The sequence below is a fragment of the Hevea brasiliensis genome, chromosome 10 (genome assembly GCF_030052815.1).
Source record: "Hevea brasiliensis isolate MT/VB/25A 57/8 chromosome 10, ASM3005281v1, whole genome shotgun sequence".
Classification (NCBI taxonomy): Eukaryota; Viridiplantae; Streptophyta; class Magnoliopsida; order Malpighiales; family Euphorbiaceae; genus Hevea; species Hevea brasiliensis.
In genome coordinates this window covers 38,311,036-38,326,944 of record NC_079502.1, presented here as the reverse complement: position 1 = coordinate 38,326,944, position 15,909 = coordinate 38,311,036, and the positions used below count along the sequence as shown (strand labels likewise).

The 15,909-nt window shown below is 35.3% G+C and overlaps 1 protein-coding gene across 6 annotated transcripts in view; it reads left to right on the top strand.

Moving 5' to 3' along the window:
- Window positions 1–15,909, top strand: part of LOC110636028 (DNA topoisomerase 3-alpha) — a 122,509-nt gene that overhangs the window by 80,293 nt on the left and 26,307 nt on the right. For all 6 annotated transcript variants that reach the window (XR_002491269.2, XM_021785545.2, XM_021785542.2 and 3 more), the window contains 5 exons: window positions 1,302–1,354; window positions 1,496–1,595; window positions 12,869–12,907; window positions 13,478–13,556; window positions 14,098–14,169. Coding sequence is in view for 5 of the 6 variants with exons in the window: in XM_021785545.2 (XP_021641237.1) it covers window positions 1,302–1,354; window positions 1,496–1,595; window positions 12,869–12,907; window positions 13,478–13,556; window positions 14,098–14,169 (343 nt within the window). In the remaining variant the exon portion in view is untranslated. The remainder of the gene's footprint in view (window positions 1–1,301; window positions 1,355–1,495; window positions 1,596–12,868; window positions 12,908–13,477; window positions 13,557–14,097; window positions 14,170–15,909) is intronic.

Here is a 15,909-nt window from a genome sequence, read left to right as displayed (position 1 = left end):
TAACCCAAAATCACAAATCAAGCAAATATCGAAATAGGATCTGAGAGCCAAACCTCAGAAGTCCTTTAATGGTGTACTGGATCAGCCAACAGCACACAGTGGTGGAATGAGTGGGTTGAGGCGACGCCGGCGATGTTGATCGGGGGTCAAAATGGCCGGTCGGCGGCCAAGGTCTCTCCTGAGCTGGGTGGTGAGAATAAATAGTCACCCTAGATAGATGGCCTGCTCTGATACCATGTAGAAAGAGTTGATTCTCCTTAATTTCAATTAATCTGTACATGGGTATATATATACAATTGATTCCTATAATTGTGTTCTACTAATTAGGAAGAAATCCTAAATAGGAATACAGAATACATAATATACAGAGAGATAATATGGTGATTGACTTTCCATAACATGTAGCAAACAGGAAACCCAAAAAGGCATTAGAGAAAAAAATGCAAACCAAGTTGGAGAAATAAGCAGGGCAGAAATGTGTTGTACAAGGAAGGCTGATAGAAAAGGAAAAATGGCTTGAAAAAAACCTAAAATATGGATTTGAAACCTATGCCTTAGAATCACCGGCAAGGCTTTGATACCATGTTGACAGACATTTTAAGGAGGAAAAAAACCTCTTATTTTCATTGTATATTGCTGTGTACACTTTTTCCTATTTATATGCAAGAGTTCTATCTCAAAAGGAAACATACTATATAGGAATATACGGGGTTTCAACAATGGCCTAAGCCATTTTGGTTTGATTTGCTAACACTTATATACCCTTTAACTTTCTTATACATTGCCGATGTGGGATTGTTCCCACAACTCATATTACAACACTTCTAAATTAATTGTTTTGGTCAAGGAATGCTTTTTTTTTTTTTTTTTTTTTTTTTTTAGCTGAACACATTCTTTTGTTCAGAAAGAAAAGTGCTTGAGTGAAATGCATGATAAAATAAATGTGATGAAAAGCAAAAAGTTTATTTATGCTATGTATAGCAGCTAACAAACGAGAATGCCAATTTCTACTTGATATTTTAGATTTGTACATGAGATTGACTTGCAAAATGATGTGTGAATTGTTGAATGCATTGCTGTTAACATTAAGTCCTTTCAAAAATGCGGAAGAATTTCTTACAGTTCGTTGACGAAAATGATGAGTTTGCTTCACAGCTTAATTGGATGCTTTTATAATCATGTTGTGCTTCTAAATTTTAAATTCTTTTGCACTTTAGTTATTTTCAAAATATTGTAGATAATATTTTTTTTGTACATATGGTTCGACATCATTTTTGTAATCTAACTCGCATTGTTTGTAGGCAAGGGAAAATAAAGTAAAACTCCTAGAAGCCATGGCTGTTTTCTTTGAGAGGTGAGTTCTTACATCTTCATATGCTTGTTTGATGAAATGGCATTGAATAAGAGGAGAACAAAATAGCTATTCCATGTTGAATTTCTAATGTTACAATATCATGTTTTCATTATGATGTCACGCATATTCTCTTTAATACAGATCGGATAGAATGAGTGGAAATGACCATCTTGTAGCTGTGGAAATTGTTCGGAAATGTGGACTTTGCCAAGAATCAAATATGGTGCTTAGACGAAATCGGGTAATAGTTTATTAATTTCACTATTTAATTGGTCAACACAATTGCTACTTTTAATTCCTTCTATTAGATCTTATCAAGCTTACTTGTATGCCAATTCAGAATTTAGTATATCTTCCTAATTGTAATAATGGCTTCTCTATTGGTTGGTACCTTTGCTCTTGCTTTTTCTCAACATACTATAGTAAGTAATTGTAACGGTCGAGCTGTAACCACTAGAGGAATTATCCGCTTTGGTCATAAGTCTCACAGTTTTGTTCCATAGGTGGAATGGATAACTTCCCAGGAGGTCACACATCCTAGGATTTCTCTCAAGCGAGCACGCTTAACCTTGGAATTCTTTCAATTTTCCAGGCCATTCCACCAAAAGGCGTATCTAATGATTAGTTCTCCCATATTATATATCATTACGTTTTGAACTCAAGACCATCTTCGTGCTTTGTCAATGTGGGATTTGCCTAAGAGACCTTTCTCCCTCCCTTTCGGGACTGAGCCTCCTCACTGGGGTTTGCCCTACCATCGCCCAAGAGGACATGCGAGCGGCTCCGATATCAATTGTAATGGTCGAGTTGTAACCACTAGAGGAATTGTCCGCTTTGGCCATAAGATTTACGATTTTGTCCCATAGGTGGAATGGAGAACTTTCCAGGAGATCACTCATCCTAGGATTTCCCATACGTGGTTTGAGCTAATGCTCAGTGAATGATAATTATAGCACACAACGGAATAGGAACAGGCAAACGCTTGATTAATTTCACAATAAATTTTCTATTCAATAAAATCATGCTCATGCTATCAAAATCATTAATAAAATAATTTCATAAAACATATATGTAAAAGAAATTCATTCAATAAAAATTTTATGGTACAGTATACCAGGGTGATGATACCCCACATCATCAAAGGCCAGATGATAAGCGTGCTATCAGATATTAGATACCTTCCTCCTCCTTCACAGATATCAATGCATATGATACTAATGCAAACCATAAATTGCAATGATTTATGACTCAATAGTGCAACCTAATACCGTGATAGTTCACATGGCGGGGCCAGATAGCAGATACAAATACTTGGTACAGGTATCAATTCAAAACAGAAAATCAATTTCTAAAAATCAATCAAAATCAACCCAAAGAATTTAGATAATGAACAATAACTGACAGTGTAATTCTAACAGTTTATTTCAACAATTTCAGAGAGTCAACAAGGTCAAATCAATCTCAAATCAATTCCACATAACACATCTGTAAATTCCACAATTAGATATCAATCAATATAAAAGACATTAAAAGCCTGTTCCTGGAATCTTAATGGCTTTAATGCAGAGATAATTGACAAAACCAATTATTTAATCAAAATCGGAATAAAATTCAATAATAAAATAAAACTTTAGAATATTACATGTAAAATAATTGTTAAAATATTGATTTAAAATTTCATTTAATAACAATTTTAATGCTAAGATATTTTAAAAGGGATCAAAACGGTGTCATGTACTATAATTATCACTCACCTAGAACGTCCAAGATAATGGTTATATTCAATAGAAGAGAAATAATTTCAACTGATAGATTGAATATTCGAATTTCCTATACACTCAAAATATAAAAGAAAAATATCAAATAACAATAAAATAAAATAATTTTAATATATATATATATATATATATATATATATAAAAGAGAAAATTTCGTTTTGGGTCCGTCCCTGCGTCCACCGAAAAATATATAATTTAGATTATATATAAGAGAGAATTTCGTCTGGTTTCGTCAGGATTGAAATGATTGAAATCTGGTTTCAACAAATATATATATATGACGAAACCAGATTTCATTCATTTCAATCCTGACGAAACCAGACGAAATTCTCTCTTATATATAATCTAAATTCAATGTTATTATCTTACAGTAATCATGATCAACCCAATTCAATACCAATAATAAAAAAAAATGAATTTCTAGAGTAGTTGTAACAAATTAAGGAGAGAAAATAAAATCAAATTCACTAGTTATTGAATAAAGAACGAGAACTTTTAGCTTGAAAACTGAATCGATATATACTAGAAGGAATAAAGAATGTGAATTATACTAGAAGGATTAGATCTTTAGAAGTAAAGGAAGCACTTAAGAGAATGAAAGTGGGTGTGGACCCGATGAAATACCAATTGAAGTGTGGAAGTGTTTAGGAGATATGGGAGTGGCATGGTTAACTAAATTATTTAATTAAACTCAAAGAAAATGCCTGATGAATGGAGGGGGAGCATTTTAGTATCTATTTTTAAAAATAAGGGAGACATACAGAGTTGCTCAAACTATAAGGGAATTAAACTCATGAGCCATACTATGAAGTTGTGGGAGAGAGTTGTGGAGCATCGACTACGTCATGATACTTCTATCTCTCTCAATCAATTTGGTTTCATGCTCGGTCGTTTCAACTGTGGAAGTGATCTTTCTCATTAGAAGCTTGATGGAGAAATATAGAGATGTGAAAAAAGATCTACACATGGTTTTTATTGATTTGGAGAAGGCTTATGATAGTGTTCCAAAAGATGTTTTATGGAATATGTTAGAACAAAGAGGGTATCTATTAGGTATATACAAGTGTTGAAAGATATGTATGAAGGAGCAACTACTATTGTGCGCACAGTAGAAGGGGACACAATAGATTTTCCTATCTCAATTGGATTACACCAAGGATCAGCCATAAGCCCTTACCTTTTTACATTAGTTTTAGATGAATTGATGAAACATATGCGAGAGAGTATTCCTTGGTGCATGATGTTTGCAGATGATATTGTTCTGATAGATGAGACGCGAGAAGGAGTCAATAGAAAGCTAGAACTTTGGAGAAATACTCTAGATTCAAAGGGTTTTAAGTTAAGTAGAACAAAGACAGAATACATGCACTGCAAGTTCAGCAAAGGCCAAACTGGTGATGGGGAAGGAGTTAGTTTGAATGGAGTGGTACTGTCCCAAAGTAATCACTTTAAATATCTAGGCTCAGTCCTTCAAGTAGATGGGGGATGTGAGGAGGATGTTAGTCATAGGATTAAGGTCGGATGGTTGAAGTGGAGACGTGCCACGGGAGTTTTATGTGATCGTAAGATTCTCAATAAGTTGAAAGGAAAATTTTACCATACAGCCATACGACTGGCTATGTTATATGGTAGTGAGTGTTGGGCATTGAAAGAGTCGTATGCGTCTAAGATAAGAGTTGCAGAGATGAGAATGTTAAGGTGAATGAGTGGCCATATTAGACTAGATAAAGTCCGTAATAAGAGTATTAGAGAAAAGGTAGGAGTGGTGCCAATTGAAGATAAGTTGAGAGAAGGGAGATTGAGGTGGTTTGGTGATGTGAGGCGTAGACATACGGAGGCTCCAGTTAGACAAGTAGAGCACATTTGGTTAGAGGATAGAAAGAAAAAAAGGGATAGACCTAAATTGACTTGGAGGAGAGTAGCATAACATGACCTAGAAGCATTAGACATTTTTTAGGATTTAGCCCAAAATCGTTTAGAATGGAGAAAGCGAATCCATATAGCTGACCCCAAATTTTTAGGATAAAGGCTTAATTGAGTTGAGTTGTTGTCTCTTCTTAATATGCGCACAGAAATATTAAATTGAATTTCGATTTCATTACAAAAGGCACAAAAGATATAAAAACAACTCCGAACTATTCTTCATTAAATATAATCAGGTAACACGAGAGTAATCATCAACAAAAATAACAAAATCCAGTTTTAGAAGTCACAGAACAAGGATCCCAAACATCAGAATGAACTAACTCAAAAGGGAATAAAGCTCGTTTATTGACTCTAGACACAGAAGGCAAACGATAATGTTTTGCAAACTGACACGACTCATATTCTAGTACTGATAAAGACTGAAACTGAGAACATAGCTTCTTCATGGTAGGCAAAGAAGGATGGCCTAATCTACATTGAGTTTCAAGAGGTGTTAAGGTACTAGAGCAAACAAGCGACCACGGTACATGATTTTCCAGAATGTAGAGACCAACTGACTCACGTCCTCTACTAATAATCTGCTTCGTCATAAGATCCTGAAACAAACATTAGCAGGAAAAAAGAAAACATAACAATTTAAGGTACAAGTAAGTTTACTAACAGAAAGTAGATTAAAAGAGAATTTTGATAGACACAAAACAGATGATAAAGAAATTGTTGAAGTCGGGTTCGCAGTTCCAGAACCCATGACACAAGAAGTAGAACTATCAGCTACGGTAACAGTAGAGGAAGTGAGATTAAACTGAAAAGTAGATAAAAAACTAGAATTACCTGTCATGTGATATATCGCACCAGAATCAATAACTCATTTGGATGAGGAAGATACAAGGCATGTAGTGGATTTACCTGACTCAGCGATTGCAGTGACAGGGGGAACTGGTAGGCTTTAGAGATGCCTAATACTGGGAAAACTGTACAAAATTCTCTGCAAATATCAAAACAGTTTTCTCAAAGGAAGATATTATAGAATCCTTTACTGCCATATTTGCCATATGTGATTGTTGATTTTTCCTCTGAAGTTGCGAACAATTATATTTTATATGGCTAGACTCATGGCAATAATAACAAATGACTTCTCTTGAGTCCTTATTAGAGCTAGCCTCCCCATTACGCTGATTACCTCTGTTGCCTGTAATTCCTCCTCTACTTCTTCTTCTATTACCCTGTTGTCCATTGGGATTATGGCTAATAAGAGCACTACTGGCAGGCTATGAAGATTGAGTACTCTCTGTATAAAGGACCCATGTGAATGTTTCATGCAAAGAAGAAATCTCAGAACTGGAGAGAATATGAGATTTAGCAGTCTCATACTCTGAAGGAAGGCATACAAAAAAACTCATAACAGCTAGTTGCTCCCATTGGACCTACTGAGCTTTCACATCAGAACTAAAAGGCAACAATACATTAAGTTCCTCATATACCCGTTTAAAATCCATTAAATAAGTCGTGAGAAACTTATCCTCTTTCTCAGCACGGTAGAATGCCTTACAAATATCGTAAATATGAGAGATATTTCCTTTACCAGAATACAGAAAATCTAAGTAATCCATCAATTTCTTAACAAATTCTCAGTGATTAATTAAACTAATTACCTCACTGTGAATCGAGTTTTGAAGCTGCAGAAACAACCGAGTATCCTCCCTTAGCCAAGTTTGCTGTGTATCATCAGTAGGTGGGTCTTTACTAAGGTGTTCATCCTTATCAATGCTACGCAAATAGACCCTAACAGTCTTACTTTACTCTAGGTAATTCGAACCATTAAGTTTATATTCCGTGATCTTAGTTATCACCGGAATCACATCAGAAATAATATTTTTATTGTCTGCTATTTGTTGAGACAAAGAAAACTAACCGAAATGCTAATCCAAAGTGCTTACAGTCGCAAAATAACCCAAAATCACAAATCAAGCAAATACCGAAATAGGATCTGAGAGCCAAACCTCAGAAGTCCTTGAATGGTGTCTTTGGATCGAACAACGACCGCAGTGGTGGAATGAGGGTAAGGCAAAGTGGCGATCTTGATCGGAGTAAAGCAGTGCGGACGCGCCTCCACACGCCGTTGAGTGAAGAAACGGCGAGAATCTAAGTTGGGCGCGTGAGCCTCACGCTTTTGGATTCTAGCGACCAGATCAGAGGGGACGGTCGGTCGGCGGCCAAGGTCTCTCCTGAGCTGGGTGGTGAGAACAAATAGTCACCCTAGATAGATGACCTTCTTTGATACCATATAGAAATAGATGATTATTGTTGATTTCAATTAATCTGTACATAGGTATATATGTAAAATTGATTCTTATAATTGTGTTCTACTAATTAGAAAGAAATGCTAAATAAAAAATCCTAAATAGGAATACAGAATACAAAATATATAGAGAAATAATATAGTGATTGACTTTCCATAACACTTTCTTTTTACCCAATTCTTCGAATATATTTTCGAATTATGCTTGAGGCTTTTGCAATCTCATTGCAATAATTAATTAAATTAATTAAGTCTTGATCATTTTGTTCTTATTGTGTGTGACTTCATAGGTTCATAACTAATTGGCAATGAAAATTATATTAGCTCTTTATGAATGGAATTCCTTCCATACCTAGAGTAAGATTTTCTTTCCATCTTTGGTTCTCATAAATCATAATTGACAGCTAGCATAGCGTATTATGGCTACCCAACTAGTAATAAATTAAATCATACATTTTTTAGTACTTTGATCATACATATCATGTGCTACAGTCTCTCGGTTACAAAGTTCCGACTAGGGTCACGGCTCATATCAAACCCTAATTATTTCGAATCACATGTCCTCATCTTATTTCAATATTTATTAATGAGACTTTTCTATCAGAAAGTCTTTTTTGACTTGTCCTAGCTAGGAACTTTACTCATCAACAACGATTTAAATAGTATAGGGTTCTATCCTTATTTACTCGGAGTAACAGATCTCATGTTAACTGAACACCTATCTCTATATGCAACTAGTTGAAGCTAATACACTGTACACCCATGCATAGTACAAGTATATAAGCAGTATCAAACTCGAACTACCTATATATGGGACGGTGTCATCTTAGGTTGAGAGATTATATGCATTATTATGATCTAGATGACAACATATTGATAAGAGTAAACTTCATATATATCATCTATGCACCAGTGGTTCGACTTACTTAACTTATAAGTGTCCACTGTGTTTATCCCAACGTCATAATGTCAGATGGCATTAGACTCACCATTCCACTTTCATTAGTATCTCATATTAATATGTGGAAACAAATAGAGGTGATAGTTTAGTTGGATAAATCATGTTCAACGAGGTATCCTCAACTGTGAACCAGCATTCATAGCACTTTTGCCAAATCATTCCGTCACTCATATTCTTAACGCCTTAAGAATAAAAATCTAACAAGCTACTAAAGGATCTTTTCATATAAAGCTAAATACAACTCAACTCAACTAAGCCTTTATCCCAAAAATTTGGGGTCGGCTATATGGATTCGCTTTTTCCACTCTGAACGATTTTGGGTTAAATCCTCAGAAATGTGTAATGCTTCTAAGTCATGCTGTACTACTCTCCTCCAAGTCAATTTAGGTCTACCCCTTTTTTTCTTTTTATCCTCTAGCCTAATGTGCTCTACTTGTCTAACTGGAGCCTCCGTATGTCTACGCTTCACATGACCAAACCACCTCAATCTCCCTTCTCTCAACTTATCTTCAATTGGCACCACTCCTACCTTTTCTCTAATACTTTCATTACGGACTTTATCTAGTCTAGTATGACCACTCATCCACCTTAAAATTCTCATCTCTGCAACTCTTATCTTAGATGCATACGACTCTTTCAGTGCCCAACACTCACTACCATATAGCATAGCCGGTCGTATGGTCATGCGGTAAAATTTTCCTTTTAATTTATTGGGAATCTTACGATCACATAAAACTCCCGTGGCACGTCTCCACTTCAACCATCGGCTTTAATCCTATGACTAACATCCTCCTCACATCCCCATCTACTTGAAGGATCGAGCCTAGATATTTAAAGTGATTACTTTGGGACAGTGCCACTCCATTCAAACTAACTCCTTCCCTATCACCGTTTGGCCTTCTTGAACTTGCAATGCATGTATTACATCTTCGTTCTACTTAACTTAAAACCCTTTGACTCTAGAGTACTTCTCCAAAGTTCTAGCTTCCTATTGACTCCTTCTCGTGTCTCATCTATCGAACAATATCATCCATAAACATCATGCACCAAGGAATACTCTCTTGTATATGTTTCGTCAGTTCATCTAAAACTAATGTAAAAGGTAAGGGCTTATGGCTGATCCTTGGTGTAATCCAATTGAGATCGGAAAATCTCTTGTGTCCCCTCACACTGTGCGCACAATAGTAGTTGCTCCTTCATACATATCTTTCAATACTTGTATGTACCTAATAGATACCCTCTTTTGTTCTAACGCATTCCATAAAACCTCTCTTGGAACACTATCATAAGCCTTCTCCAAATCAATAAAAACCATGTGTAGATCTTTCTTCCCATCTCTATATTTCTCCATCAAGCTTCTAATGAGAAAGATCGCTTCCATAGTTGAATGACCAGGCATGAAACCAAATTGATTGAGAGAGATAGAAGTATCATGACGTAGTCGATACTCCACAACTCTCTCCCACAACTTCATAGTATGGCTCATGAGTTTAATTCCCATATAGTTTGAGCAACTCTGTATGTCTCCCTTATTTTTAAAAATAGGTACTAAAATACTCTTCCTCCATTCATCAGGCATTTTCTTTGAGTTTAGAATCTTATTAAATAATTTAGTTAACCATGCCACTCCCATATCTCCCAAATACTTCCACACTTCAATTGGTATTTCATCGGGTCCACAGAGCTTTACCTACTTTCATTCTCTTAAGTGCTTCCTTTACTTCTAAAGATCTAATCCTTCTAGTATAATTTACATTCTTTTCTATTGTTCTATAATCTATATTCACGCTATTTCCATTTTGACTATTATTAAAGAGATCATTAAAATAATTTCTCCATCTTTCTTTAATGTCCTCATCTTTCACCAACACTTTTCCTTCTTTATCCTTAATGCACCTAACTTGATTGAGATCTTGACATTTCCTTTCTCTACTCCTTGCTAATCTATAAATATCTTTCTCCCTTCTTTAGTTCCAAGTTTCTCATATAACTTTTCAAAGGCACATGCTCTTGCTTGGCTAAGCGCCTTTTTGCCTCTTTCTTTACTATCTTGTCTTGTTCATATGCCTCATTATTATCACATTTAGGTAATTTCTTATACCATTCCCTTTTTCTCTTCACGCCTTTTGTACTTCCTCATTCCACCACCATCTCTCTTTTGAGGGTGGTCCATGTCCTTTAGACTCCCCAAGTACTTTTCTAGCTACTTCTCTAATCTTTGATGCCATCTGTATCCACATATCATTGGCCTCCATATCTAGCTTCCATACTTCAGACTCAAGAAGCTCATTTTGAACTTCACTTGCTTTACTCCTTTGAAATCCCACCACATGGTTCGAGCTACACTATTTCTTCTGACCTTACATGAATTGTTCCTAAACTTGACATCCAAGACCACCAACCTATGTTGACTTGTTAAAGCCTCTCTGGAATGACCTTGCAATCCTTGCATAGAGCTCTATTTGTCTTCCTGGTTAAGAGGAAGTCGATTTGACTTCTATGTTGCCCACTTTTGAAAGTCACTAAATGTGACTCTCTTTTTATAAAGTAGGTATTTGCTAGTATTAGGTCGTATGCCATAGCAAAATCCAGGATGCTTTTTTCCTTCCTCATTTATTTGCCAAAACCAAAACCTCCATGAACATTCTCATAACCTTGCCTATCACTTCCTACATGTCCATTCAAATCTCCACCAATGAAAACATTCTCTTCATTCGGTATGCTTTGCATTAAATCATCCATATCTTCCCAAAACCTTTGTTTACTCTCCTTTGTCTAGTCCTATTTGTGGGGCATAAACACTAACTATATTTATTGTTTCTCCGTCTAGTACTAGCTTTACTAGTATAATTCTATCTCCTACTCTTTTCACATTTACTCTGCGTCTTTCAATGTCTGTCTATGATTATACCCACTCGTTCTTGTTTCTCTCCTTTCCAGGTAAAACACAATTTGTAACCTGAATTACCCACTTCCTTACTTTTCTCTCCTACCCATTTAGTCTCCTGAATGCAAGCAATATTCACCCTTCTCCTTTCCAAGGTATCCACAAGCTCCATTAATTTTCCTGTAAGTGATCCAACATTCCAAGTACCAACCCTGATCCTCCTCATATCCTGCTCCTTCCTAATTGGTCTCCTTCTATGATATCTTCTATTATTTTCTATGTCTATCTTGTGTTCTGTTCCACTATTTGTTCTATTATCTGTCCTATGGACTAACTTCTTTACCCACACCCGTCCATGATGTGGGAACCCTTGCTCACTTAACACCACACCCGGGCGCCGGCATGGCGCGTCGCTTTCGGTGAACGCCCTACACCCTTGCATATTTATCACTACACCCGGGCTCCGATGTAGCGCGTCGTTAGTAGAGGACGCCCCAACGTTTATATCATTTGAATCCATATCATAGGGTGTGACGAAATTTTTACGCTGGTTGTCACCTACCGCAACCCTCCTCCTTTATCCGGGCTTGGGACCGGCTAAGCGCAAACTACTTAGGCGGAGTTCATATAAAGCTAAATAATTTAAATTAAATGAAAATTATATTGTCATTGATGGGAATAAATATTTACAAGATACAATTACATGTCGTGCTCTAGGACATGCTATTAATACTTAGAATCGAACATGAACTGAAATTTGGTTTCCTTTTCAATTCCAAAAAATGAAAGAACCAAAGTTCGGTTCTGTTTTCGGTTCTTACAAAGAACCGAACCGGAACTGGAACTGGAACTGCACACTCCTATCCATGACCACGATTTAAATCCATGCATGGACACATAATACTAATCAACTATTGCTTTTGAGTGTGATCCATTGTGATATAAAGCTTAGCACTGATAATTTCATTATCAAAATTCTCCTAATTTATTAGAAGTACGTTGTAATTACTATTACAGAACTCATTGAGAAATATGCCTAATAATAGCTACATTTTTATTTGCATAGATATTTTGAGTCTTTGGCTCTTAGTATTTTGCTAAAAATATCAAAATACTCCTATTATTGAGAATTTATTGAGACTAAAAGTTTCTCCTAAATATGTAGTTGTATATATCTCATAAAATAAAATCCCAAATAAAAAATCTTTCTTCTTTATTGGCTAGATGGTGGCCTGTAAACAACTTAGGAGGCCTTGCATTCCATCTGTTCAATGTCCAATTAAGTGACCAATACAATTAAAGGGATTGGCAAAGTTGAAATTAAGTGAAGTCAACTACATACTCAAGGGCTCTATTAAAAATCAATGCAATTAGAATTTATTGCGTGTCTGAGGTGCATTTTGTACAAGCAAGAAATTTGTATTTATAGTCCATGCTGCAGGTATATTCCTTCTAGTTTTATGTGTACTTGTAGATAATATTGCTTGGAGTGAGCTTCTTTATATAATAATTATCATTTTTAATCAGTTTGAGGGCTTTAACAATTTTATCTTTTCACTGATGTTATCATTGATATTTCAATTTTGAAATGTTTTATGAAATGCTACACCTTACTTGCAAGCATTTTATAATTTGTTCTCATTAGCATGCTTGCTTGAAACAGGATGGCAATTTCATGGTTGGATGCTTGGGGTTTCCTCAGGTTGGTATTCGAGTCCTTCAACCTGTAATTATATGCATTTAGCTTTATGGACAGGACATCATGTTTTGCCATCATTAAAATGTTATTTGGCACCATAGGAATTCTCATTGTATGAGATAATTGATTTAGCTATTGTTGTAATAGGATGAGGAGCTGTCTTGCAAACTGTGCTATTGTGGCACCTTTATTTGTGCAACTTTCAGTTCAGTTACTCGGCATAATGTGTGTATTGTTAAATTTATAGTATGGAAGCAGTTTAGCATTTAATATGTTGATCTTAAATCCTGATCATATTTATACACTTTTTTTTTAATCTTCATTATAATACATATATATTTTGCAAGTGAAATCACTTTCTAGCGGAGATGAGTTACCTGTAAATTTCTGTTCTCTCTTTTTTTAAAAAAAAAAAATAATAAAATAAAATTACAAGGCTTTTTAAATTGTTATTCTCAGTATGGTGACTTTAAGTTGTATGAGGCTAACTTTGTTATTTGTGATACAACATTTTTTTTTATAGTTATTTGGCTTTGGTCATAATTATTTTCAAAGTCCTTTTTATCTTTTCAGTGTAGGAATGCTATATGGCTTCCTGGACCTGTACTAGAGGCCACTGTAACCACCAACATTTGCAACAGTTGCACACCAGGTCTCTACTGACAATACTTGACTGCTTCATATATCACAGGTGGTTTAAAATAAGTTTTGCTTGATGCTTTATGCTGACTTATCCATAGTTGAGTGCGGGTGTACTCTTAAGGACAATTTACTTGTTCTCTCTTTTTAAGCAGGTGTTACTAAATTGTTGCAGTACCCGCAATCTCTATTTCTTTTTTCTTTTTTCTTTTTTATGTGAAAATGATAAAATACTGAGGTCTATATTTGGAGGGAACGTTATTCATCCAATTTGGAATGTAGAAAAATGTAGTGAAGATTTTCTAATAGACATGTTAATTGGATGGTTTATATAGCATTGATCTTAATAATAAATATCATGACACATGTCTCATAGCTTCATTGGTGTTCATTGACTTGAGCACTGGCTCTTTCACCTTATTTTTAGTGTTTGTGCAATATATGTTACCTTCATATTGTCTCGTGGATGTTATATTGTTTCTGCATAGTGATGTGTATTTTTCTTTGCTGGTTGAAATTTTGATTGTTCATTAAAGATGCGACTTTTCTTTTAGGTCCTGTTTACTTGATTCAATTTAAGTTTCGGCAGCTTGAAATACCACCAGGCTTCAATGTCAACCATTTAGGTAAGTGCTGTCCTGTGATATTTTCATAAACTGCTACACAACTTTTTGAAATATATAGACTGTTCTCCAGATATTGTGTTTTTGTATTTCATATTGAAATTTCAACTTAAAAGAATTTGGTTTCAGTTTTACTTCCAAATAATTCTTGTTCATTTATTGTTATGTGTTGGATGCAAAGCTATGTGATGATAATAAAAAAATTTATGAAAAGGAGGAACTGATGAAGTCTAGGTCAAAGGGAACTAAAATCACTTTTTTGTGAAGTAAAATAATTGAGCATGAATAGACACAAATGGAAGTGACTGATATTTTGACCACTGAGCATGAATTGGCATAAATCCATACTATTACAAGGAAAGTCAACTGTGTATTTTAAAAAGTACGAGATTGTAGGGATTTGTGTATATCTAGAAATAGAATTTGTAAATATCTCTAATTAGGAAGATTGTTTAGGAGAGCTATATATATATATATAGAGTTTATATAAGTACATATAAGAAGTACGAGATTGTTATTAATGAAATATGTAGAGTTTTTCTCCCAAAACTACATGGTATTAGAGCACATATTTCTCTAACCTTCGTAATCTTGAGAAACTTGGGAGTCCTCTGTTTAGGACTCTGTGTGTCCCTACCTACGCTAAACCTAGGTCACCTGTATAGGGTGACAATCTGAGTACACAACCTGCCCAAGGAGGAGCGCTGATGCTAGCTAGCTATTATTCAGTGTCCAGCCATCGGAGGAGCCTCCATTGTCCAGACACTGTCAAATCACGTGTCGGCGCATGATGTGTTTATCGGCAATGTTTTGTGCTCTAATCACCCTCCATGCAATTATATTGAAGTGGGGAGTCCAACCCAATGTCCTATCTCCTCATTTGACACCTCCTTGAAGGTACCCTTGTTTGACTTAGGCAATTATGCATTACCTAAAAATGATTTATATAGCATGTACTAATTTGTACATAAATATATGCATTAAATTCTTTGATATTATTTTCCAATTATCTATGTATTTACCTAAATTTATTAAAAAAATGTTCTAAGAATTAGAAAAAATAAAAAACAACTCACCTTTTGATGCTCTTGAACTCAAAACATTGTAGAGGATTGAAGTTGAAGGCTTTAACTTAAGTAGATTTTGATTGTGGGTATGGAAAAAAAATGTGAGAATGTGGAGTGTGGGAATTGAGAGAAAATTGCTAAGACTTGGGACTTAATAGAGTTGAGAATTTGAGAGCAAATGACTACTGAATGTGTGTGTTAGTACAAAATTGAAAAAGAAAAAGAGAGAGAGAGAAAGAGAATATATGCCTTTAACACAATATTTGAATAAGTCAAAGATGAGAGAATATAACCCCGCAGCAGCTCAGTCCCCTTTCACGTGAATGGAGCCAGCATGGAGGTGTAAGAGATATGAAAAAAAAAAGATTGTAATGTAGATTGGACAGTAACGGTGTTATGTAACGGCTGTAATAGTCAATAACGGTTACATAATAGCCGTAATGGCCATGGCAGCTGCAAATTTTAAACAACGTTATTTAATGGGTGTAACGGTAGTGGCTGCTTAAAAACCTGAACGGCCGTTTTTTGAAACCACCATGGGAGTATCAATAGGTGTACAGCCTAGCATGTCAGTTTCCTTCAATATATCCAATGCATATTTTCTTTGTAAAACAACAATACCATTGCCAGATTGAGCTATCTTAATGCTTAGAAAAAATTTTAGCTTCTCCAAATT